The sequence below is a fragment of the Pediculus humanus genome, genomic scaffold, assembly GCF_000006295.1.
Source record: "Pediculus humanus corporis 1103172108310 genomic scaffold, whole genome shotgun sequence".
Classification (NCBI taxonomy): domain Eukaryota; kingdom Metazoa; phylum Arthropoda; class Insecta; order Psocodea; family Pediculidae; genus Pediculus; species Pediculus humanus.
In genome coordinates, this window is record NW_002987879.1 from 259,299 (window position 1) to 281,529 (window position 22,231).

Below are 22,231 nucleotides of genomic sequence, written 5' to 3' on the forward strand. Positions count from 1 at the left end.
AAACCTGTTTTCTATTTTGTCCTATTTGTGTGTGTGTGTGTGAGAGAAAGAGAGAGAGAGAGAGGTGTATGCATGTGTCAGGGAGAGAGGGATATGTGTATGTGAGGAAGAAAGAGATGAGTATGTTTGAGGAAGAGAGAGATGTGTGTATGTGTGTGTGTGTGTGTGTGTAAAAGAGGAGAGTGTATATGTGTAAAAGAGAAGTGTGTGTGTGTGTGAGAAAGAGAAAGATGTGTATTTGTGTAAAAGAGGAGTTTGCGTGTGTATGTGTGTGAAAGAGGAGTGTGAGTGTATGTATGTGAGAAAGAGAGAGGTGTATATGTGTCTGAATGAGGAGTGTGTGAAGAAGAGAGATGTGTGTGTGTGTGTGTGTGTGTGTGAGGAAGAGAGAGATGTGTATGTATGAGGAAGAAAGAGGTGTGTATATGTGTGTGTATGAGAGAGAAAGAGGTGTATATGTGTTTGAATGAGGATTGTGTGAAGAAGAGAGATGTGTGTGTGTGTGTGTGTAAAAGAGGAGTGTGTGTGTGTGTGTGTGAGGAAGAGAGAGGTGTGTATGTGTGTGAAAGAGGAGTATGTGTGTGTTTTCTAATGTCCTTAATGACTAATAAAGATAAAATACATTAGGTGAAACCAAAAAAAAAATTGTTAAACTACTGTAAAAGTTTGAATTTTCATAAGAGATTATTGCAACCAAATGAATTTTTTTTAATGTGATTGTGTTATTTACTAGCATTTTAATTATTTTACGGTATTATAAAGATAATTATTGAATTCTATGAATTTAAATTAACTTTTAAACGCCATCAATTTACTTATTAAATATTTTTCCCAGATAATTATTTTAACTTTAAAAATTTACCACACAAATAAATTAAATTTTTTGTTATTTTTTTTTTTTAAATGATATTAAAGATATGTTGAATAATATTCATTGTAATATATTTTTTAGTTATTTAAAAATGTGATTAAATGTTATCAAATAAATTTATTTATCAATAAAATTTTTTTTTTTAAAATAATTTTAAATTTATTTTTATTATTTGAATTCCTTACTCCTTTTCCAAAGTAAAATTAAGTGCAGTGCCATCTACATAAAAAATATTTAACTAAAAAAAAACGTTGCCCGTGACAACAAATTTGAATTGAAAACAGATATTTTATGATATTTTGTTATTTACGTACACGAGTTTTAAATGAATTAACAACGGGTTGTGGGGATTTTCAATAGTTTAATAATATATGTTACAATGGCGAGAGTTTCAGGTAATAATATTTTACGAATAAAAACTTTGATTCATGACGCCATTTTGACGTAAGATTCGTTTTCAAAATTTTAACCGAATTTATAACGATTTCAAACATATTCATTTAAAAAATTTCATCATTACCTTTTTCCATTATGTCGAAATGAAATTCTCATCGTTTTTTCAAGTGTGTGCGTGCGTGTAAACCAATATTTAAATAAAAATCTAAAACTTTACACTTTTTGTTAAAATCTAACTTCTATAAATTTTTAACATAACGTCATAGAGAGAGAAAGAGAGAGAGAGAGATAAAATTTATTTTTCAAAAGTTTTTTTTGTTTATTTATCCTATGACTTGTATTGTTTATGAAAACTTTATTTGTTTAAAAGGTAGTGGAGATGGTCAATTTTCCGGTGAATATTGCGATGACGGTTACAGTGACGATGAAAACGACACAAATATTATAAATAATAAAAAATTAGATGGTGAAAAAAGTGATTTTACATTTGATAATGTTGTCGGTCATTTGGAAGACATGTTAATAGGTAAATAAAATTCATTGTAACTATTTTGTTTCATTTATTTTATTTTTTTTTTTCAATTAAAATAATTTTTTTACAGATGAAAATTTTTTTAAACTTCAAAATGGCTTTTTAGAAAGATATTGGAATCAATTTGATGAAAATGAAGAGAACAAACACATTTACATGACAATATTTACTGAATATGTAAGATTTAAAATGTACTTACCTACCATTATTCTATTATTTATTACATCCTGACATTTTTTTCTACTTTTTTCCCCAGACAAATGAAATCGAAAATTTTATTTCATTGTATTTAAATGAAAGAATTATTAATTTCGACATGAATGCATTCGCTGCAGAACTCGAGTAAGATATTTATAAATACTTTTTACATACACAAGTATTATAAATAATATTTATTATTATTATTATTATTATTATTATTATTCAGAAAAAGAAAAGAACATTTGGATGGTGAAGTTTTTGAAGTTTTACTCACATTATCAGATTTTAAAGCATTTAAAGAAATTTTTATAGATTATCGATTGGTAAGTCATTTTCTTTTCGTCTCCCCATATAAAACAAATATTTTATTTCAAGTTTCGATTTAAAAAAAAAAAAAAAAATTTTTTTCTTTTCTTTTAGATGAAAGAAGGCAAAACTGTAGATTTAAGCAAATCTTTCAATATATCATCTGTTCCACTGTGATTGATTGATTGTATTTTTACAAAACATTATTTCATAAGTATTTTTTTTTTATAAATAGTAGTAGTAATTTTTAATAAAATGATTTTTATTAATTTTTCATTGCATTGTGTATAATTTTGTTATTCACGCCCATATACTTTCAATTCTTAAAAATTTATTTTTTGTTTACGTCATTCTCATCTATTAGAAGAATTCTGTTTAAAAAAAAAGTATAAAATTGTAAAATTCAATTTTTTCTTTTTTACTGATTTAATATTTAAATTTCCAAAAAACAAAAATTTTTTATAAAAGCCTTTCTTATTAATGCATCAAAATTTCCATTTGAACCAAACGACTGTTTGTGTCTCCTTTCATTCTGTAAGGAATCGATCCTGCAAAGTTTGTTATGGCCGAAGCTTTATCTCTAATGTAAGCAAGCATTTGTTGCTGGAAAAGGAAGAAAAATGGAGAAAAAATTAGGCTTTTCCATCACTTTTCAAAAAAAGTTTCCATCTTTTTTTTGTAATATTTACCCTTTCTCTTGATGTTTCATCGAATCTACTTCCGCCCGGTGACGATCTTTCACCGCCTCTCGCTTTATTATATTGTATTTGTAATATGTTCATCGTCACCAACATAATGTCGGCGAAATGTCGTTTGATTTGATCGTTGAGTTTTTTAAAATTTAAAACTCTTTCCGGCACTTCTTCCCTCGACATTGGCAAAAGTTTCGATTTTGTAATTGTCTATTAAAAAACAAAAAAAAAAAAATCCAATAAATTACACATCGACGAAATTTTTTCAATGATCATAGATTGACAAAAAAAATTCATTTTACGTTTAATGCTTCCACGTAGTCTTCCGCGTGATATTGATCGAAAAAAGTCATCAAATCCCTCAGGAGGAAAAATACGGAAGCTGTTTCGGCCGAACACATGTAATCTATACCGCTGTATCTTGTTGAAATCATGTGAGCTAATATTTGCATTCGAGATCTGAGAGAACCCGGTTTGTTTGATTGCGTTAAAACTTGAGTCATTAATATGTTCATTATACTAAGTACTTTTTCGTGATCCTGCAATGAAATAAATTTTTTTTTTTTTAAATTTACAAATCAATCACGTCATTAAATGAAATTAGAAAAATTAAAGTCGTATCGCGGATATTTATATTACGCTGGCTAAATCGTATAAATTGACGGCATCTTCTAAATTTCCTTTTCTTTCGCATTCTGACGCGACGTAACGAACAATATCAGCAGAAGATTGATTGAGTCCCTTAAACATATCTATCAAACCGGGAGTTCTGCATCCGTCTGCTTCGAGTCGTCCCAGTATCAAATCAAAATCTCGACTTTCCTGTACCAAATCAGACACGCACAATGTAAACATGTTTTCTCCTAAATGATTTTGCATATTTCTGAAAAATATCGAAACAATAAAGAAATTTATTTACATTTTATACAATGTAATATTATTATTTAATTTTTTGTAATAAAAAATTACCTAAGAAAATAAAAATAATGAATCGCTTCTTTCGGATCTGATATTTGAAAAGATTGTACGTAGAGTGTAATTAATCTCGCGAAATTCAATCTCCTCGCCGGTGGTTTATCTTCTTCTTTTACGCTCACTTAAAAAAAATGAGAAAAATTTCAACATCAATAATTTTTTTAAATAAGAAAAACGGTAAAAGTCTTGATATTATTTGATGCTGTTGATTTGACTCACTTAGAGCCGCCCAAATACTGGGAGGATCGGCCAACAATCCCAATTCGTGTAAGGCTATTGCAATGTGAACAGCGTGAACTTTGTATTTTCCAACTCTGTACAAAAATTCGATGGCAGCTTCAAATTGTCCCGTTAATATTAACATTTCAAAGTAAATATGAGGTTGCTCGTAAGCTTTATAATGACTTTCACCTAAAAATTATATTTTTAATTAAAAAAAAAAAAAAAAAAAAACATCATCTACTAGTATTTTAAAGAATATATTTGCAAAGTAATTACCGTATTGTTCAAGTATTATGCTTTGCAAATGAGAATAAGTCATTCTTTCTCCTTTGGTTTCGGCATTGTCTTCGTCGTTAATTTGACACAATTTAAACCATAAATAATCATCAGCCGTTTGAGCAACTTCTTTGTGTTCGTCATTCACGTCGCACGATCCCACGACGCAATACACGGCTTTTTTGAAAGGATCAGATGTGTTTTTGATGTACCTTCTGTACTGTGCTTTTACCATTTGCTCCATTTTCGAACTAAGCTTTCCGGCAGTCATTTTTTCCAAAATCTGACTAAATTCAGCAAGGGAAGATCTAAAAAAAAAAAAAAAAAAAAAAAAAATTTGTAATAATTTAAAAAATTTTACGGGAAAATCGTTAAATTTTTTTTTTTTTTTAAATATTTACTCTGCTTGTCGGGCCACGTGAAGAGCTGCATTTACGTCTCCGCAACGTATACAGTAATATATTAAAGGCCATACGGGTTGGCCATCAATACAACCATCTTCGAGCGGTAAACCCGGAGCTACTCGAATCGCTACAAAACTTCTTACTAAAGGATATGTTCCAGGAACACCTCCTCTCATGGCTTTTTTAAGATTACTATTGACTACATTTGTCATAAAGGCACGATATCTGCAATTAGTAATAATAATAATAATAATAATGATATACCAATATAAAATAAATTATAAGTTTAAATTAAAATTTCAAATGAACATTTATTCATTTACCTGTCTTCCAAGTATTTTTTTGCTTGAGATATAAGAACATTTTGTACTGCCTGTGAAGTTCTCGCTTCGATTATATCTCCTACTGGTCTTGGAGGTACATCTGCCATATATTTAACCATTTCCCACAATTCAATGACTTTCTATAAATTAAATTAAATAAAAAAAATTAAATTAACTTTTAATAAAGCTGTGTTTAAAAAAGCAATTAAATTTTAATAAAAGAAATACTAACTTTATCATTAAATCCTTTACTGATACTATAAAAATTGTTTATTAAATTAGGATGCACCAAACCAGTCATTATAATTTTGTTATACTCTGAAACTTCTTTAGCATAAGCCATTTCTTCATTTGATAGCATACTCTTAGCAGAGGGGATTTCCTGAGCATAACTTTCTTCTGGAGGCACTGCAAAGTCTAAATATGCTGTTTTCGACTCTAGCATTGCATTTGCTATTTTATTTTTTTCCGTTTGCCAAACTTTTTTCGTATGACTCCAAGTGGTTTTTCTAATATTTTGAGCACTCTGTTTCTGATTTAATGCTATTACTGATAATATACCATTTTCATATTCATTTTTTAAAAATGACTTAACATCTATGTCAGCGATGGGTTCTAATGGCTGGAATGTTTTCCTTGTACTTAATGACTGTAATTTTTCTGTCATTTGAGGAATATCTATTCCTTTGGGAGCAAGAAGAACGTTTCTGTAACGTAAAAACATAGTGATAAATAATCCCCAAATTAAACTACATATAAAAATTTTTACTTACGCTTGATTTTCTTGGCCGCTTGCTTTTGAACCAAGTCTGGTCCACATTTCTTCCGCGGCTTCTGCAAGTTGGTGGATGGTTCGATTCCATTTGGGTAAATCGCCGCTTCCATCGGTGTCTGCAGCTAAAAGCTCAGCAGCATTAAGAAGATCATCAAAATCCATTGCGTCTGCCATAGTAACAATTAAAAAAAACTCAATTTAATTGACAAATTTTCATAATTTCTTGAATCTACTTATCGGTTATGTTTTACTCTGTTTAACCGGCACGCATTTTTCAACGATTTTACTCAATTATATTTCAGTTTAGTTTTTAATATAAATGTAACTAATAATAGGTTTACTAAGAAAAAAATATTGAAAATATATAATACAAAAAAAAAAAAACACAAGAATATTAAAAAATAGACTTAAAAATTTTTAGCGGGACTACATCTAAAGCACTTAAACATACTTGTAGGTTAGACTAAGCTGGTGCCAACTTCAAAAAAGGCGGTGACGGTTTAATTTCTCATTCCACTTCAGCGGATTGTTTTCAATTTAATGTTTGTCATTTTCACATGGTTGAGTACAAGATATTTTTTGATTTTTTATAAGTAATTATAACAATTTTTTATTAAAGCTTTGAAAAAGTGATTTAGTGCAATAAAAATGTGACAAATAAAGTAATGGAGAAGACAAGGTAAATGCATTTTTATATTATTAATTATTTTCGGAAAAAAAATTATTTCCTTTTATTTCTTTTCAAAATTAAACTTTTTGCAGGTTCTCTCTTTTGCTATTGGAACCAGGGGAAATTTATTTTGAAGACTATAGTGCTTCTCTTTTTCCCAATCAAGTAAATCGTGAAAATTTTGAAACCAGTCGACAATTGGGTCGAATTAAACTTTGTTCGAAATCCCTGGTATTCGATCCTCAGGACTTTAATAAACCCATTATTAAAATTCCTTTACAAAATTGTATTGGAATAAAAAGAGGGAAAAGACCATGGGCATCAGAAGAAGACAATGTCATTCAAATCGAATGTTCAAATTATGTTGAAATGCTTGAAGAAAATGTTATTGCTGCATATAAATTCAAGCAAGAAAAAACATTATTTTTATTTCTTCTAAATTATGCTAAGGTTGATGACTGTTTATCACATATTTTACAGTTATATAGGGCTTCCACTTTGCCTCCTCATGAACAAAGTAGTATGGTATGAATTAATATTGTAAAAATTTCAATGATTTCAGTGGTGTAATATTTTTGATTATGTAATTCAATTGTGTATTTATTAGTTAAATTGTGAATTTTTTTTTTTTTGTATAGATAGCTGCTATAGTGTATTCTAGACAATCAAGAGTTAGTTTTGATGCAAAATGGCTAGAAGACATATATGAAAAAGTTATTTGTGAAACTCAAGCTAACAAAATATCTCCTTTGGTTGTAAATCCAGGTAGAATCGTTTTAACTTGCTCAAGGATTTATTTTCAACCCTATAATAATATTGAATCAGTATGTTTTTGTTTATATTTAATTGTTTCAATTTGAAAATTATTTATTATTTATTTACGGTAATTTTTTTTTTTGTTTCGATTTTATTTTTTTAGCACTCCGTTTTGAAAATAGATTTAAAAAATATTACAAGGATAATTTGTAGAAGGTTTTTATTGAAACAAGTTGGCATAGAAATTTTTTATAAATGTTGCAGTAAAAGTGAGACAAGTCATTTTTATGTTGCCATGAAATCTAAAGAAGTTAGAGATAAATTTTATGAATCGATTTTACAGCAACCTAATCTTACGCTCACCTCAGTTGAACCAGAGATTATAACATTAAAATGGCAAAACAGAGCCATTTCTAATTATGAATATTTATTGTATCTTAACAGGTGATTTTGTTTTTCGATTCTTACATACATTCATTTAAATATTAATAAAAATAATCCTAAAAAAACAGTTGGGGAAAACTTTAAATCGAAATTGTATAATATTAACGAAAATTATTTCAGTTTGGCTGATAGAAGTTTCAATGATTTGACCCAATATCCAGTGTTTCCATGGGTATTGTCTAATTATATTTCAAAAACACTTGACTTGAAGGACTCTAAATCCTACAGGGATTTAACCAAACCCATCGGGGCATTGAACGAAGAAAGGTTAGAAAGATTAAAAGAAAGAACGTTGGAAATGCCAGAACCGAAATTTTTATATGGCTCACATTATTCAGCTCCAGGATTTGTAATTTTTTACTTAGTCAGAAAGTATCCACACTATATGCTTTGTCTTCAAAATGGAAGGTTTGATCATCCCGATAGAATGTTTAACAGGTAAGTAAAAAAATTTATCGGATAATCTCTCCATACATTTTGTGTTTGTGTGAAAAATAAGTCTTTTTTTTTTTTTTTTTTTTCAGCATTGCAGATGTTTGGCGTAACGTCATTAACAACATGTCTGATTTTAAAGAACTCATACCTGAATTTTACGACGTATCCCAATCTGGTGATTTTCTTTTAAATACGTATGGAATTAATTTCGGGTACAGATGTAACGGATCCAAAGTTCACGACGTTTCTCTTCCACCTTGGGCAGAAAATCCAGCTGATTTTGTATCGAAGTTGAGAGAGGCTTTAGAAAGTGAATATGTGTCTTCTAATATACATCATTGGATCGATTTAATATTTGGTTATAAACAGAGAGGAGAAGAAGCTAAGAAAGCAAACAACAGTAAGTTAAAAGAGTAAAAGAATAATATTATTATTAATTTTTTTAGGAAGAATATTATTTATAATTTTTTTTACCTTGTAATCCAAGTAATTTTTCTTTTTCAGTTTATTATTATTTGTGCTATGAAGGAGCGGTGGACATAGATTTGGTGAAAGATTATAACGAAAGGCACGCTTTGGAGGTTCAGATAATGGAATTCGGACAAGTTCCAAAACAAATTTTTAAGGTTCCACATCCTCCCCGATTACCACTTTTAAATCCGCAGAGCAGAATCGGGAATTCGGTTTTGGAAGAGACGAGTTAGTATTGAATACCTTGCTATTATTTAATTGAAACATTTTTATAATTTTGAAAGTTTGATATTTATCTTTTCAGGTTCTGAAAATACAGAAAAGCCCATCAAAGACGCCATATTGAATTTGAGTAGGTCGACAATAATAGGATATCATAAAGATGTCGTTACATCCGTAGCCATTTCTAGCAACAATAAATTTATTCTGTCCAGCAGCAAAGATTCAACCATTCGAATGTTTGCGGCTGAAACGGAAAAACAAATAAGAAGTTTTAATTTGAATAATGTCGGGATTTCCTGTTGTATTTTATTACCGGACGATAATTTGATAGTGGCCGGAACGTACGATGATCAAATGTTTGTAATAACGGACCTGGTTTTTTTTAAACGTTTTTGAATCATTTTAAGAAATCGACACATATCAAAAAAGTGATCGATTTATAATTATTTTTGCAGTTTAGTTTACGACATAATGTTTAACAAGCTTATCGATTCGATAATTGCTCACGAGGATACGGTGACTAGTATTTGTTGGGGATCCGTTTCACGGTGTTTGGTTTCGTCATCCAGGGATTGCACACTGAAAATATGGTTTAACATTTATCAAGATGATAAATGGCACAGGTTGAAAATCACTTCCGCTTTGAGATTCGATTTGGATTCTCGAATTACTTGTTCGGTTATTAACGGGTAAAAAAATTGATGCATAATAATAATACGTGAGTAAAATTGGAAACTTTTAAAACTCCATTGTTTTTTTTTTTTTTTTTTTTTTTCAGAGATAATAGTTTGATAGGGAGCGGAACAGAAGATGGTGAAATAATAGTGATTGACGTCACGAATAAGAATAAAGTATTCAAACGAACGGCTCATAACGGTCCCGTTCACGGAATTAGTTTTAGTCCCGAAAATGGAAAATTAGTTTCCTGCGGATGGGATGGTTGTTTTAAAGTTTACGATCTTTTAACCGGAATGGAAGTTTATTCGAAATCATTAAAAGCACAACTCACGTGAGTAAAAGATGGCGTAAATTAAAAAAAAAAGAAAAATACCGATTGAAAATTAATAATATTTTTTCATTTTCTTTTAATTCGACAGATGTTTGGCGTGGAATGGTTTATCATTGTTATTAGGCTCGAATTCTGGAATTGTTTTCCTATGGGATCTCGTCGAAGTAAAATTAATAAAAGAAATAGAATGCAAAGGAAATAATATACATTGCATAACCGTTTCCCAAAATGGAAAATTTCTCGTTACGGGAGAAGATAAAATGATTATAATATCATCTTGATATTTAAATAAATAAAAATTAATTTTATATATGGTGCTAATGTATTTAAATATATTTACTTTAAGTAAAACTTTATTGTGATAGTAATTAAAGTAATAGAGAAACTTAAATGTGATATTAAAAAACTAATTATTTTATTTCTGTTTGTTAGTTTATATATATTTATTTTTAATTTAAAAAAAAAATAACCTTTTTATGCCTTATATATATATATATATATAAATTTGTTTGTAAATAATAATTATCATCATCATCATGGAAAAAGATTATGGATTTAATTTTTATTTTTTATGGTTATGTGTTAAATAAATAAGTCATATTAAAAAAGTCATTGATTACAAAATATTGTCAAAAAAAAAATACAAAATTAAAATTTATTTTGTTATTATCTTTACAAATAAAAATATCCGTTGGTTTTTTTTTTATTTATTTATTTTTTTTTTAAAATTTCAAATTGTAATGACTACAACATTATAAATAAATTTTTTGCCAAACAAGTTTGGCGGGAAAAAAACGACGACGTTTCAAGGTCAAATAAAATACAAATCAGATAAACAATCGCAATACCCACTATGGCAAGTCTCACAATAAAAAAAAAAAATAAAAAATATTTAAGTTATTGATATATTTTATTGATAAAAAACAAAATAAAAACAAATGACTGTAATTAAAATTACTTTTTTTTTTTTTTGTATATTAAATTTAAATGTTTTAATTTTTTATTTTTAAATAATAATTATATATTAACTTTTATGATTAATCATTTTTGCTAACATTTTTAACTTTTTTTTTTTTTTAATCATTGATCAAGTTTTAATTTCTTATTTCATTTTATTTATTTTAATTATATAAAATTTTTGTAAGGCAGGTAAGAATTTTATTTTAAATTTTATTTTTAGGAAGGAGATGAAAAATTTGTGAAAAATATGATATCATATTTTACAGAAACTAAATTAATTGGACAGTAAGTTTTAATCGGATTTTACTAATCCTTTGATTTTTTACTAATCATATAAATTATTTATTAATAATAATAATAATGTATTTGATTAATCCTATAATAATCCATAATTACAAATATTTTTCATTTGTTTTAAAGATTCAAAAATGCATTTTTAGAAGTTATCGAAACAGATGAAGTTTTTCAAAAAAAATTTTTGCAAATATTAGAATATGGGAATAAACCAACTGATGAAATGTTGTGGAAAAAAATTATTGATATGGAAGATGGTAAATAATATTGATAAAATTATTTTTTTTTTATTTTATTTTATTATAAATATGGTGATGTTACATATTTTTAAAATTTATTTTATACCTAATTTTTTTTTTTTTTTTTTTTTTTTAGATATTTTATCAGATGAGATAAAAGTAAAAATTTTTAATAGATTTAATGAAATTATGAAAAAAATTATCGAAACTTCTCATTAGGTTTATTAAAAAATATTTAATTTCAAGTTCGATGCCTGGTCGTACGTTTACCAGAACTAGTCGGAATTAAATTTGCTTCTTCCATTAAGTATGTTTTTATTTTTTGAAGAAGTTCTTTCTTAACTGCATCAGGCACAAGAGCTGTGATAATAATAATATTATTATTATTATTATTAAAAAATTAAAAATTTTAAAGATTCTGATAATTTATAATATATTTTTACCTCTTCCTTGAGGCGTTATTTTGTCTAATATATCATCAACTGTTAAATTGTTAACATCGCTTTCAGCGATTACTTTTCTACACAAAAGAACCATTTCATCTCTCCATCCACATTCTGATAATCTAATTCTAAGAAGTTCTCTCATTCTTAAAAAGAAAAATTAATACCAAACAAATTATATTTTTTAAGATAAATATGATTAGACATTTTTTTTTATTAATATTTTTTACCTATCCAATTCCCCGCTAGACATCATTTGTCTTTGAACAATATTAGGTTGTTCTCTAATTGCTGTATCTCTAAAAAAAAAAAAAAATTATTAATGCACTTATTATATTTAAAATATTAATGTAATTCACTTTAATGTATACTTACATTATCATCACAGTGTTTTACTTATTGTCTACAAAATGATACAACAAAAAATATTTTCTGAAAATGTCAATATTTTAAATTAAAATTCATATTACACAATTATTTATTAAGTTATTATTATTATTATTATTCATATAATAATAATTATTATTATAAGTGTTTTAAAATAAGTCATTTATTAAAAAGAATAAATTTACAACCTAAGGACATTTATTGATATATCTTTCAAAAATATTACTTAATATTAGTTTTTTAAATATGAAATAACTGATTATTTAATTTTAAAATAGAAAGATACGTAAAGTTTTAAAAAAAAAAAAAAAAAAAAAGGTATTTTACCAGCGAGAAACCGCTGAATTTGAAACAAGGGTAATAAATTTAATGTGAGTAGTGAGTATTATTTTAAATAATGGCAAAATTAAAGCTTTTGCTTTCGCACAGTTGTTTTGCTATAAGTCAATATATCACTGCATTCTGGAATTTCGTTTTACGTTCCTACTGTTTTCTTTGGAAAAGAAGCGTCGTGCTGCGCTCTCAGCTTTTACGTAGAGTAGATATTTGTTTAATAAAAATTTAGTTGAGATTTTCATTAAGTAAAAATTTGTGATGAAGGTCAGTTATTATTTAAAAAAAATTATTATTATTAAAAATAAAAGTATTATTTAATTCGAACGTAACGCCGCCTCAAGGGGGTTTACCGCTTTATTTAGACCGAGAAAAGTAATCAATATTTTCATTGTAACAGTTGGTTCTCTTTCGTACTGAGACGGGAAAGAATCTTGTTTAGGCTTGGCTTTGACTTCTTCGTGAACGGGTGAACGCCCTGAAGTCCTCATTCCAGTTACGGTACTTGAAGACACGCCAGTGACCATGGCTTAATAAAAAAAAAGCCAGGTTCTTATATCGAACACGCTACTATTACGTCTTTATGCAAATAAATTTTTCATCGTGTACCTGAAAATGGAAACAAACCAGCAATTTTCACTGCGGTGGAACAATTACGTTCAACATATAACTTGTGCTTTTGATAATCTTAGAAGCGATGAAGATTTAGTGGATGTGACTCTTAGTTGCGAGGGTAGAAAAATATTGGCTCATAAAATGCTATTGTCGGCATGTAGTACTTACTTTAAAAATGTATTTAAGGTAAGCGGTAGGCATTGTAAACATTTACAAACTTTTTTATTACGTAAATATTTACTTTTTTGTTTAATTTTTCTTACTTTATTTAATGAATAATTTTCAGGAAAATCCGTGTAAGCATCCTGTGATTATATTTCGAAACGTCAAATTCGAAGATTTAGCAGCTATTGTTGATTTTATGTATCATGGTGAGGTTAATGTTGAACAAGAACAATTAACTTCTTTTCTTACCACTGCTGAAATGTTGGCAGTACAAGGTTTAACTGATGGTTCTGGGCCAACCAAGGATAATTATAAAGATGATGTAAGTTTTTTTTTTTTTGAATTATACTACTAATTTTTTCAAAAAGTCAGTTATTTATTATTCGAATTTGAAAATTTTTAACATTAATTACTGATTAATAGTTAAACAAAATCAAATATTTAACATTTTACTTAAAGTAAATAATTTTAGTTAATGATAAATATTAAGGTAAAAGAAGAAATAATTTCTACTTCATCTTTAAATTTTTTTAAATTTCAGAATCGTCGTAGACAGCCATCTCTTCTTGAGTCATCACTTCTTGGATCAGTACAAGATTCTAATTTAAATAACAGGCAAAATCACTTACAAAAGAATTCAACGAAAACAAACATTCCTCATTATTCCAATCCTTTTTGTAGTCAATCTTCATTGAATAGACCCAATACTCCTACCTCGAATAGAAAAAGAAAATTCAGTCCTTCTAAGGTTGTGAACAGTATTTCTAACAAAGACAGTAGTGTAGAAAGTGATTCTAAGCAAATAAAAAAAAAGTCAGTTAAGGAAGATTTGGACTCTTATAACACTCCATTAGTACCTAAAGTTGAAGTGAACGATTTTGATGACAATGATAGTAATTACAGTGAGCAAGAAAGTGGAATGATTGATGTTAGTCAGCTTTTAGAAAAAAATACAGAAAAAGAAAGTGTTGAACTTTTTAGTACAAATTCTAGAGATTCACCATATCCAGCCATAAAAACTGAAGGTGTGCCAGCATCTGAAATAGGTAAGCATAAATAATCGAATGAGAAATAATTTATCGATTTACCTGACGAAACCTTTTCTTTTTCAGTTTTTATTTTTCAATTAAAAAATATTAAATGCACTGTTTATTTTATTTTGTTTTTTATTTCTTTCAGGATATTATTTAAAGTTGTGATTTTGACTTTTTTTTGTTTTTGTTTTGTATAACTTTCTATAAATTTTATTTAAAAACTTATTTTGTTCTATTTAAAAAAAAAAGAAAACCATAAGAATTTCATTTTTTTTTTTTTTTTTTATACAAAAAATATATTACTGAAAAGAAATTAATAATAATAAAACAATGTTGTTTAAATTATATTTTTAACAGTTTCATTATTCATTTCAGACAAAGGTATAAATCCAGTATCAGATCAATCCTTGTTAAAACCGGGAACATCAGGAAATGTCGACACGTTGCAGGGTGAGTGATAATAAAAAAAATTTCATACATTTTCTTTTCCTTTTTTTTTTTTTTTTGTTTTTATTTTATTTTATTTAAAAAAAACTGCCAGTGCTTTCACGCTTTCACGAAAAAGTAAAAATTTGTTATTAAATTATTCCTCCATGGAAGTTATAAGAATAGTAAACCCCCCCCCCCCCGGCACAGCTCGTAGAAAGAAAGGATAAAAAAAGTCCAAAAAATTTTGCGCGTACGGGGAAAAACGCTATCAAAAATATCCCGAATGAATTTGTTATGGCACAATAGAAATTTCATCTGAAATTTTCCGTCTTTATTCATCCCACGGGAGTGATTTTTCCTTGATGGTATTGTCTGTTTACTCGTCTCTTGAGCACGAATCGGAGTTTTTTTGAAATTACTTTGAAAGCTATAGCTATTCTAATTGTAGTTACCCAAAATAATATATATATATTTCGTTTTAAAACTTGCCATCCGAAAACCACTAAGAACCTGAATTTAGTCAGGAAACTTTTCATCCTTTTTAAAATTAGGAAAATTATTAATGGCGTGATTGCACTGGTTGTGTTTGGTATTTTATATATATATGCTGCCAGCAATTGTAAAAAAAAAAACAAAATGTCTGATTTTAGTTAGCTCTCTCTCTCTCTCAAAAAAAAAATTTTCGTGAGGGGAAAGCAGGAAGGAAGGGAGGGAGGTAGGGAGGGACAGTAAAGAAATTTCTTTGGGGATTAATCGGGCTCATAAAATTGTATGCGAAAAAGAAAAAAAAACTTATGGTTTCATTTTTATTGCAAAATCCACTTCGTAAAAAAAAAAAAAAAAAAAAAAATTTATAACCCTTAGATTTCGTTTGTTGTCTTCTCGTTCGTGGTAAATTTTCAACTTTGAAAATGTTTTTTCCATTTTCTTTTTTTTCATCCATTTTCAACATTTTGTAGTGGTGTAAAAAATTTTGTTGTTTCTCCTCCTCTATTGTTAGCAAACGAGAAAATGAATTGTTTGTTAACCTACGCCTCAAAACGAAAAAGAAAAATTTAGTTTGAAAAAAAAAAATTATTGCCAAATTCTTTGTTCTTTATAAATCCGTGGTACGGGTCGAGGAAATAATAATAATAATAATGATAATAATAATAATAGGCGTTGTAAATTCACATCTTGCGATCGAAAGGAGTTTGAAAACAGGTTTTTGAAAAAAAAAAAAAAAAAAAATGTCCTCGGGGGTTTTTTTTTTTTTTCAAGATTCCATTAGGCTAAAATAATCAGGTAGAAGACAAAAAAAAAAAAAAAAAAATTTAACGACAACCCTTCAGGTCGACAGCTGATATTGGCAAAAAAAAATTTTTATTGAAACTTCACAAAAAAAAAAAAAAATTTTTTCTTTCTTTTGATGATGATGATATTTTTTTTTTTTTTCGACTGTTTTAAATTGGAAAATTTTCACGCGTTTATTTTATTATTATTATTATTTTCTAATGAAAATTTAAATAATCAAAATGTCGAGAATTTTACAATGAATGCTTTTTTTTTATATTCGGCAAATTGATTTGGAAGTTGATACCGGATTTAATATATATATATATTTGTTGACCGTGAACTTGACATTTAGGTACATAATAACGTATATCGTAAGGTTGGTCAACTGGTTGCTTTTATAACTTTAAACGAAACGTTTTCCGCGAAGGTCTTTTATATTTTATTGTTAAAATATTTTCACTTGTGTGTGATGATGAGTCGCCATTACTTACGATTTTTCATTTAAACACAAAAATACTAAAAATGTTATTATAGGAGGAGAACTCAAAATTTTTACCCAAAAAAAAAAGACCCAAATTAAAAATAAAAATGACCGGGCGTAAACCCCTCATGAATAGAAAAGGGTGGGAGGAGGGGAAAAAAAGGTTTGAAATTGTTAAAACCTTTTTTTTCTATTTTTTCTTTTTTTTTTTCATTTGGAATTAATTTGAATTTGTTTGTCTAAGGTTCACTACCCGGTTCTTTTCACTCAATTTTTTTTTTTTATTTATTTATTTTTTTTTCTAATTCAAAAGGAAAATGGGAAAAAGGTTTTAGAATAGTCCAGTGGTAGTTATTTATAAATGTTTTTATTAAAATCCTTACTTACTTTTGAACAAACTACTACTAGTTAGTTAGTTAGTTTTTGAGATTTGCATAAATGTAAATATATAAAGTCAAAAAAAAAAAAAGGGAAAAATAATGAAAATTGAGTTTTGGACGGTTATGGATTAATATAATTATCGAGTTTGGAAAATGAGGGATTCCCGAGGGAGTGCGAAAATTTCCAATTCCCGAGAGAGAGAGAGAGAGACAGACAGAAAAACATTCGTTTAAAACGAAAATGTATATACACATGATACATGCGCACATTCGAAATCCTAAAAAAAAATTTTTTTCTTTGGCGAACATCATGTCACCCTTATTTAATTCTCGAAGGGGTAGCAAATGTACTGTACTAAACCATTTAGGTTCAAGTTTTCAGTTTTAGAAACTGGAAATTTCATTTTTGGGTTTCAAAACGACGCTGGCAGCATATTTATTCTTACTTTTTATTTATTTATTTATTTTTTTTACTTTATGTATTTATTGTTTTTTTTTTTATTATCATCGTGCTTTCTTGTGACTGATACATATAAATTTTTTTTTTTGTTGTTTTTGTCAATAAATCGAATACGATTTCCCCCCGCCCCGCCCCGCCCCCTTGATATCCAGGTATAAATTTTGTATAAAAAGAAAAGAAAAATTTTTTTTTTTTTCGGATTTTTCTTTATAGGCAAATAAGTTATTTTTTTTTTCCCACCTCCCCCATATTCCTTTCCTTTTTCTCTCTCTCTCTCTCTGTCTCCCCATAATCACATAAAAATTCATGAAACTCCATTGCATAATATGTGCTAGATTAATAATAATAATAATAATAATAAAAAATATTGCTTAATTGCTTACATATCGGCTTAAATATGGTGCACAATCTGCGATTATTAACAAATTTTAATTTTGGACAGAGAATTGTAAAAAATTGTTCAGAAATTATTAACATTTTCACTCTTTTTTTTATAAGATTCTCCAGTTGTTCAAAAAAATAAAATGCATAGAATTTTAAAATAGCAAAAGGAAAAAAAGGAAAAAGTTTTTTAAATTTGGTTTTTCTCGTTTCAATTTTTTTAAAAATTATGTTTAATATATATTATACATGAGTTCATGTGTATTAAATTGAAATCATTTTTTTTTTTCTATATATATATATATATATATATATATTGAATATTGTAACGATAAAAAAAAAATGGTTTCGTTTTTATATTGTTTAAAATATGGCATTAATAAATATTGAAAAACTGGAGAATCTTGAACGTGTTTGATGGTAGCAAAACCCTTTGGTAAACTATCCCTTTAAAAAAAAAGAAAATTATTATAAATGAAAAATTTTACTTTAAAGCAAAAAAAAAAAAAAAAAAAAATGCTCTTGAAATGTTTTTTTTTTTTTTTGGTAATAATTTTCCAAAGAAAAAAAAAAAAGAAAATTCTTGTTTTCATATCTGTCGTAAATTATTTTGGTGATGGATGCTTTTTTTTTTTTAAATGGAAAAAAAAAAAAAAAAAAAAAAATTGCTTCTTTTTTAAACTGTGGTTTTTTATTTATTTATTTATTATTATTATTATTATTATTGAATAATAATAATTATTATTATTTTTCTTTTGTGCGGTTTTTTTTTTTTAAAAAAAAATTATCATTATTGTAGATATTGTAGATTGTAATTTTATTTAAAAAAAAAAAAAAAAAAATGTATTAATTTAAATAATAATAATATTGAAAATGGGTTTATTTGGTTATCAAATGTACATAATCAAAAAAAAAAATTAAAAAACGGGTGATGAGCGGTCAGAAAAAGTGTTTTAAACGGTTATTATTATTATTATTATTATTATTTTTACATATGCGGTAAGGTAAATAAAAAAAGTATCGTTCCATGATGAAAAATTTGTTGTTATTATTATTATTATTTTTTTTTTTTTCTCTCATTATTTGTTGTTGTTGTTGTTATTGTTTTGTTTTGTTTTGTTGTGTTGGTAAGTATTATTTACAGATAGTCTGCTGTCGCGTATCACATACGAAGTAGGGGGGGGGAGTAGATATCAATTTATTTATTTTTTATCACATAATTTTTGCAGCAGATTTTTTTTTTTTTTTTTTTTTAAATTTTTGGAGCATGCTTTGTTGGTTTGGCATATATCACTTTACCGTAACAAACACTCATTATTATTATTATTTATTTATTTATTTATTTTATTCTATGACGCTTAGCTTAACAGATTCTTGGCTGTGTTCCATTTGATGATAATTTTCAGGAGATGAGTAGTAAGCTATAATGGTCATCACGAGAAAATCCGCACCCTCCCCCCTTAAAATTAAAATTAAAATAATGAGAATGGTATCTCCCCCTCAAAAAAAAATAATAATGATAGATAGATAGATAGATAGATAGATAGGTAGATGTAGGTAGGCATTTATGATAAAAATCGAGGAAAAGTCATTCATTGTGTTAAAGGTATATTGCCTGGAAAAATAAAAATAAAAAATAAAATAAAGTAAAAAAAAATAAATTTATTATGAGAGAAAAAGGAAAATGAAAAATGACTACAATTTCCAGGTAGCATATCGGAAAATATAAAAGAAGAAAAATTGAAGTCGACGAACCAGCCGGCCCTCATATGGGTATGCGAAATATGTGGAAAAACTTTCAAACATAGGGATTCACGTCGTCAGCATTACAAATCGCACGAAGGAAGTACAGAATGTCCGATCTGCCACAATGTCCTTAGCAGAAAATACGAATTGAAAGTTCATATGAGGAAGAGGCATAATATAATTAAATTCTGAAAGGGGGGGAAGGAGGGTCCGCCGCCTTTTTTCCCTCTCGCCTTCTCCCCTTCCTTCCCCCTCCGAATCACGCGTTGTTTTTGTTTCATTCCGTAATATTTAGAGGATCGAGGGAAGGAAAAAAGAAAAAGGAGAAAGGAAAAAGGAAAAGTTTTACCATTTGGACAATAATAAAGGAAGGGGGAGTGTGGGTGTGGGTGTGGGGGAGGGGTGCAGTTTTCCAATGTAGGGAATTTGAGACGGTTTTCAACGTGTCCTAGTACTTACTTAATAAATTTTTGATCCAAAGCTTGCCTTTGTTTTTTTCTCATGCATAAGAACATCGCCGCACTCGGGCGTAAAAGATTATGTTCTTCATCATCATTATTATTATTATTATTATTATTTATTTATTTATTTTAGTTTTCATTTTTCAGATTTTCCTTGCTCTCTATTATTATTCGATTCATGATGCGTTTGGTGGGTGCATTGTTTGAGCTTTTTTTTTTTCTGTCTCATCTCTTGGTTGTTTTTTATCGGGTCGTTTTCTCTCTCTCCCCCTCCACCCCCTCCTTCCTTTGAAAAACGATTGAGATTTGGCCAAAGGGTTGTTTTTTTTTTTTGTTTCGAAACAAAAACAACAAGTTTCATTCATGAAAAATCGTTTTTCTTTTTAAACAATGCGATTCTTATGCGAAATTTTTCTTTTAATAGTACTTGACTCGCTTTGTTGAAAACAGAGAAAACCGTTAAAAAAAGGTGCCTAAATTTTAATTTAATTTAATTTAATAAAAAGGGCAAACATATCGTTAGCTCTCGAAAGTGCCTCAAATTAGAAAAAAAAAAAAAAAAATTAATAATTAATATTAATTCCAATAATAATAAATTGTGATAAATTTTTTAGTTTTTAATATTAAGTTACTATTAACGTCACATTCAGTATTGTTTTGTTTTGTTTTTTTTTTGTATGATGTGTTGTTTCGCAAGAAAAAAAAAAAAAAATTCCAGTTTCTGTAAAAATTATTGTCGTGCAATTTCTTTATTATTATTATTATTATTATTATTATTATTATTATTATTATTATTATTATTATTATTATTATTATTACTAATCATATTACTATTTAATAAATCGTCTGGCTCATCTCATAAAAAAAAATATTTGTTTGTTTGTTCGTTTAATTGTTTGTTTGTTTTTCTTCTCAAGTCGTATGCAGTAACAAGTATGTCACATTTTTTTTTTCTGCGTGTATGCGTGCGTGTGTGTGTGTGTGTATGTGCGCGACTCAAAACTGTGATTATAAAATTAGAAAATTTATTTGTTAATAATTTGTTACTTAAAAATAACTTACGGGAGGGGAAAATTTTAAAAAATTAAATTTTGTTTGTTTTTGTGTTTGTTGACTTACGTGACGTCACGAGGTATTTAAATTTTTGTACGGGCCTTATTTTGTATTGCGAAAAAGTTTTCGTAGTTTCCTTGCCACAAACTCTTAATTAGCTTTAATTCGTAGATTCGTTATTGTTATTATCATTATCATTGTTATTATTATTATTATTATTATTATTATTATTATTAATATTATTATTATTATAAGTTTTTTTTCCCCCAATAAATATTTCCATGCAGATTTGAAAATTATTGAAAAGTCGTTACTGACGACGAATAGTTGGCATTTTTGCTTTGTTTTACTTTTTTTGTTTCGTTTAAAAGGTTTTATAATAAGAAACAAGTTGTGTGTGAGTGCGTGTGTGCGTGTGCGTGTCCCTGTGTTTTCGTTGGTTAAAACCTCCGAATCATATTGCGTTTGAAACGAAAGGGATTTCCCATTGGGATTGCGTTAGTGAAAACAAGTACGAGAGAGAGAGAGAGTAGAATTAAAGAAAATCCCACGGGGGGATTCGTATGGAGTGAAATTAAAGTTGGGCCGTCGGATGGGGGAGGGGGGGGCGAGTTGCGAAATATCAGACTAAGTAAAAAGTAATAAAATGGTAGGGGAGTAGGAAAAACACAAAAAAAATTATTTTCTTTTTACCTTGCCATTTTTTCATTTAGCATAAAATGCCGGACTATGATTTATATTATTATTACCATGTACAGTATTTTAATTTTTTTTTTTTTTTTAAACTCATAAAAATGAATGTTATAATTTGTTTGATGTCCATCTATTCTCTCTCTCTCTCTCTCTCTCTCTCTAATTCATTAATTATTATTATTATTATTTAAAAGAAAAGAAGATGAAGAAAGTTCCAAAATAAAATGTATTTTTTTTTTTTAAATTATTTGAAAAAGGATGAGTTAGTTGTTTGTTTCATTATGTACCTTTTAAAACCTTTCTGGAATATTTAATTAATTAAGTGTAGTAATTGATTTTATTATTATTATTATTTAAACAAAAAAAAACAAAATTGATGTTTGTTAATTATTTTTTTCACTTTTTTTTTTGTATATTTTTCA

The 22,231-nt window shown here is 27.5% G+C and overlaps 6 protein-coding genes across 6 annotated transcripts; 4 read left to right on the plus strand and 2 right to left on the minus strand.

Annotated features, from left to right (window-relative positions):
- Nucleotides 1-1,597: 1,597 nt before the first annotated feature.
- Phum_PHUM584670 (uncharacterized protein) lies at nucleotides 1,598-2,483 on the plus strand (the record flags this gene model as incomplete). Its single annotated transcript, XM_002432404.1, has 5 exons — nucleotides 1,598-1,793; nucleotides 1,870-1,976; nucleotides 2,056-2,141; nucleotides 2,227-2,323; nucleotides 2,421-2,483. The coding sequence occupies 5 exons, from the start codon at nucleotides 1,598-1,600 to the stop codon at nucleotides 2,481-2,483; spliced, it is 549 nt and encodes a 182-aa protein (XP_002432449.1).
- Nucleotides 2,484-2,783: 300 nt separating this feature from the next.
- On the minus strand, nucleotides 2,784-6,147 carry Phum_PHUM584680 (Nuclear pore complex protein Nup93, putative; the record flags this gene model as incomplete). Its single annotated transcript, XM_002432405.1, has 11 exons — nucleotides 2,784-2,909; nucleotides 2,996-3,208; nucleotides 3,301-3,537; nucleotides 3,638-3,881; nucleotides 3,968-4,094; nucleotides 4,193-4,384; nucleotides 4,472-4,779; nucleotides 4,873-5,100; nucleotides 5,199-5,338; nucleotides 5,431-5,905; nucleotides 5,972-6,147. 11 exons carry the CDS (start codon nucleotides 6,145-6,147, stop codon nucleotides 2,784-2,786), a joined length of 2,466 nt encoding a protein of 821 aa, XP_002432450.1.
- Nucleotides 6,148-6,638: 491 nt separating this feature from the next.
- Phum_PHUM584690 (protein FAN, putative) lies at nucleotides 6,639-11,399 on the plus strand (the record flags this gene model as incomplete). The annotated part of the gene is made up of 12 exons (XM_002432406.1): nucleotides 6,639-6,652; nucleotides 6,736-7,168; nucleotides 7,282-7,467; nucleotides 7,563-7,843; nucleotides 7,964-8,281; nucleotides 8,368-8,678; nucleotides 8,783-8,977; nucleotides 9,054-9,327; nucleotides 9,427-9,660; nucleotides 9,750-9,980; nucleotides 10,069-10,222; nucleotides 11,361-11,399. The coding sequence occupies 12 exons, from the start codon at nucleotides 6,639-6,641 to the stop codon at nucleotides 11,397-11,399; spliced, it is 2,670 nt and encodes an 889-aa protein (XP_002432451.1).
- Nucleotides 11,400-12,778: 1,379 nt separating this feature from the next.
- On the minus strand, nucleotides 12,779-13,163 carry Phum_PHUM584700 (uncharacterized protein; the record flags this gene model as incomplete). The annotated part of the gene is made up of 2 exons (XM_002432407.1): nucleotides 12,779-12,829; nucleotides 12,990-13,163. 2 exons carry the CDS (start codon nucleotides 13,161-13,163, stop codon nucleotides 12,779-12,781), a joined length of 225 nt encoding a protein of 74 aa, XP_002432452.1.
- An 88-nt stretch (nucleotides 13,164-13,251) lies between these two features.
- Nucleotides 13,252-14,908, plus strand: Phum_PHUM584710 (zinc finger protein and BTB domain-containing protein, putative; the record flags this gene model as incomplete). The annotated part of the gene is made up of 4 exons (XM_002432408.1): nucleotides 13,252-13,437; nucleotides 13,538-13,738; nucleotides 13,958-14,462; nucleotides 14,826-14,908. 4 exons carry the CDS (start codon nucleotides 13,252-13,254, stop codon nucleotides 14,906-14,908), a joined length of 975 nt encoding a protein of 324 aa, XP_002432453.1.
- A 4,357-nt stretch (nucleotides 14,909-19,265) lies between these two features.
- Phum_PHUM584720 (uncharacterized protein) lies at nucleotides 19,266-19,794 on the plus strand (the record flags this gene model as incomplete). Its single annotated transcript, XM_002432409.1, has 2 exons — nucleotides 19,266-19,272; nucleotides 19,565-19,794. The coding sequence occupies 2 exons, from the start codon at nucleotides 19,266-19,268 to the stop codon at nucleotides 19,792-19,794; spliced, it is 237 nt and encodes a 78-aa protein (XP_002432454.1).
- Between the last annotated feature and the right edge of the window lie 2,437 nt (nucleotides 19,795-22,231).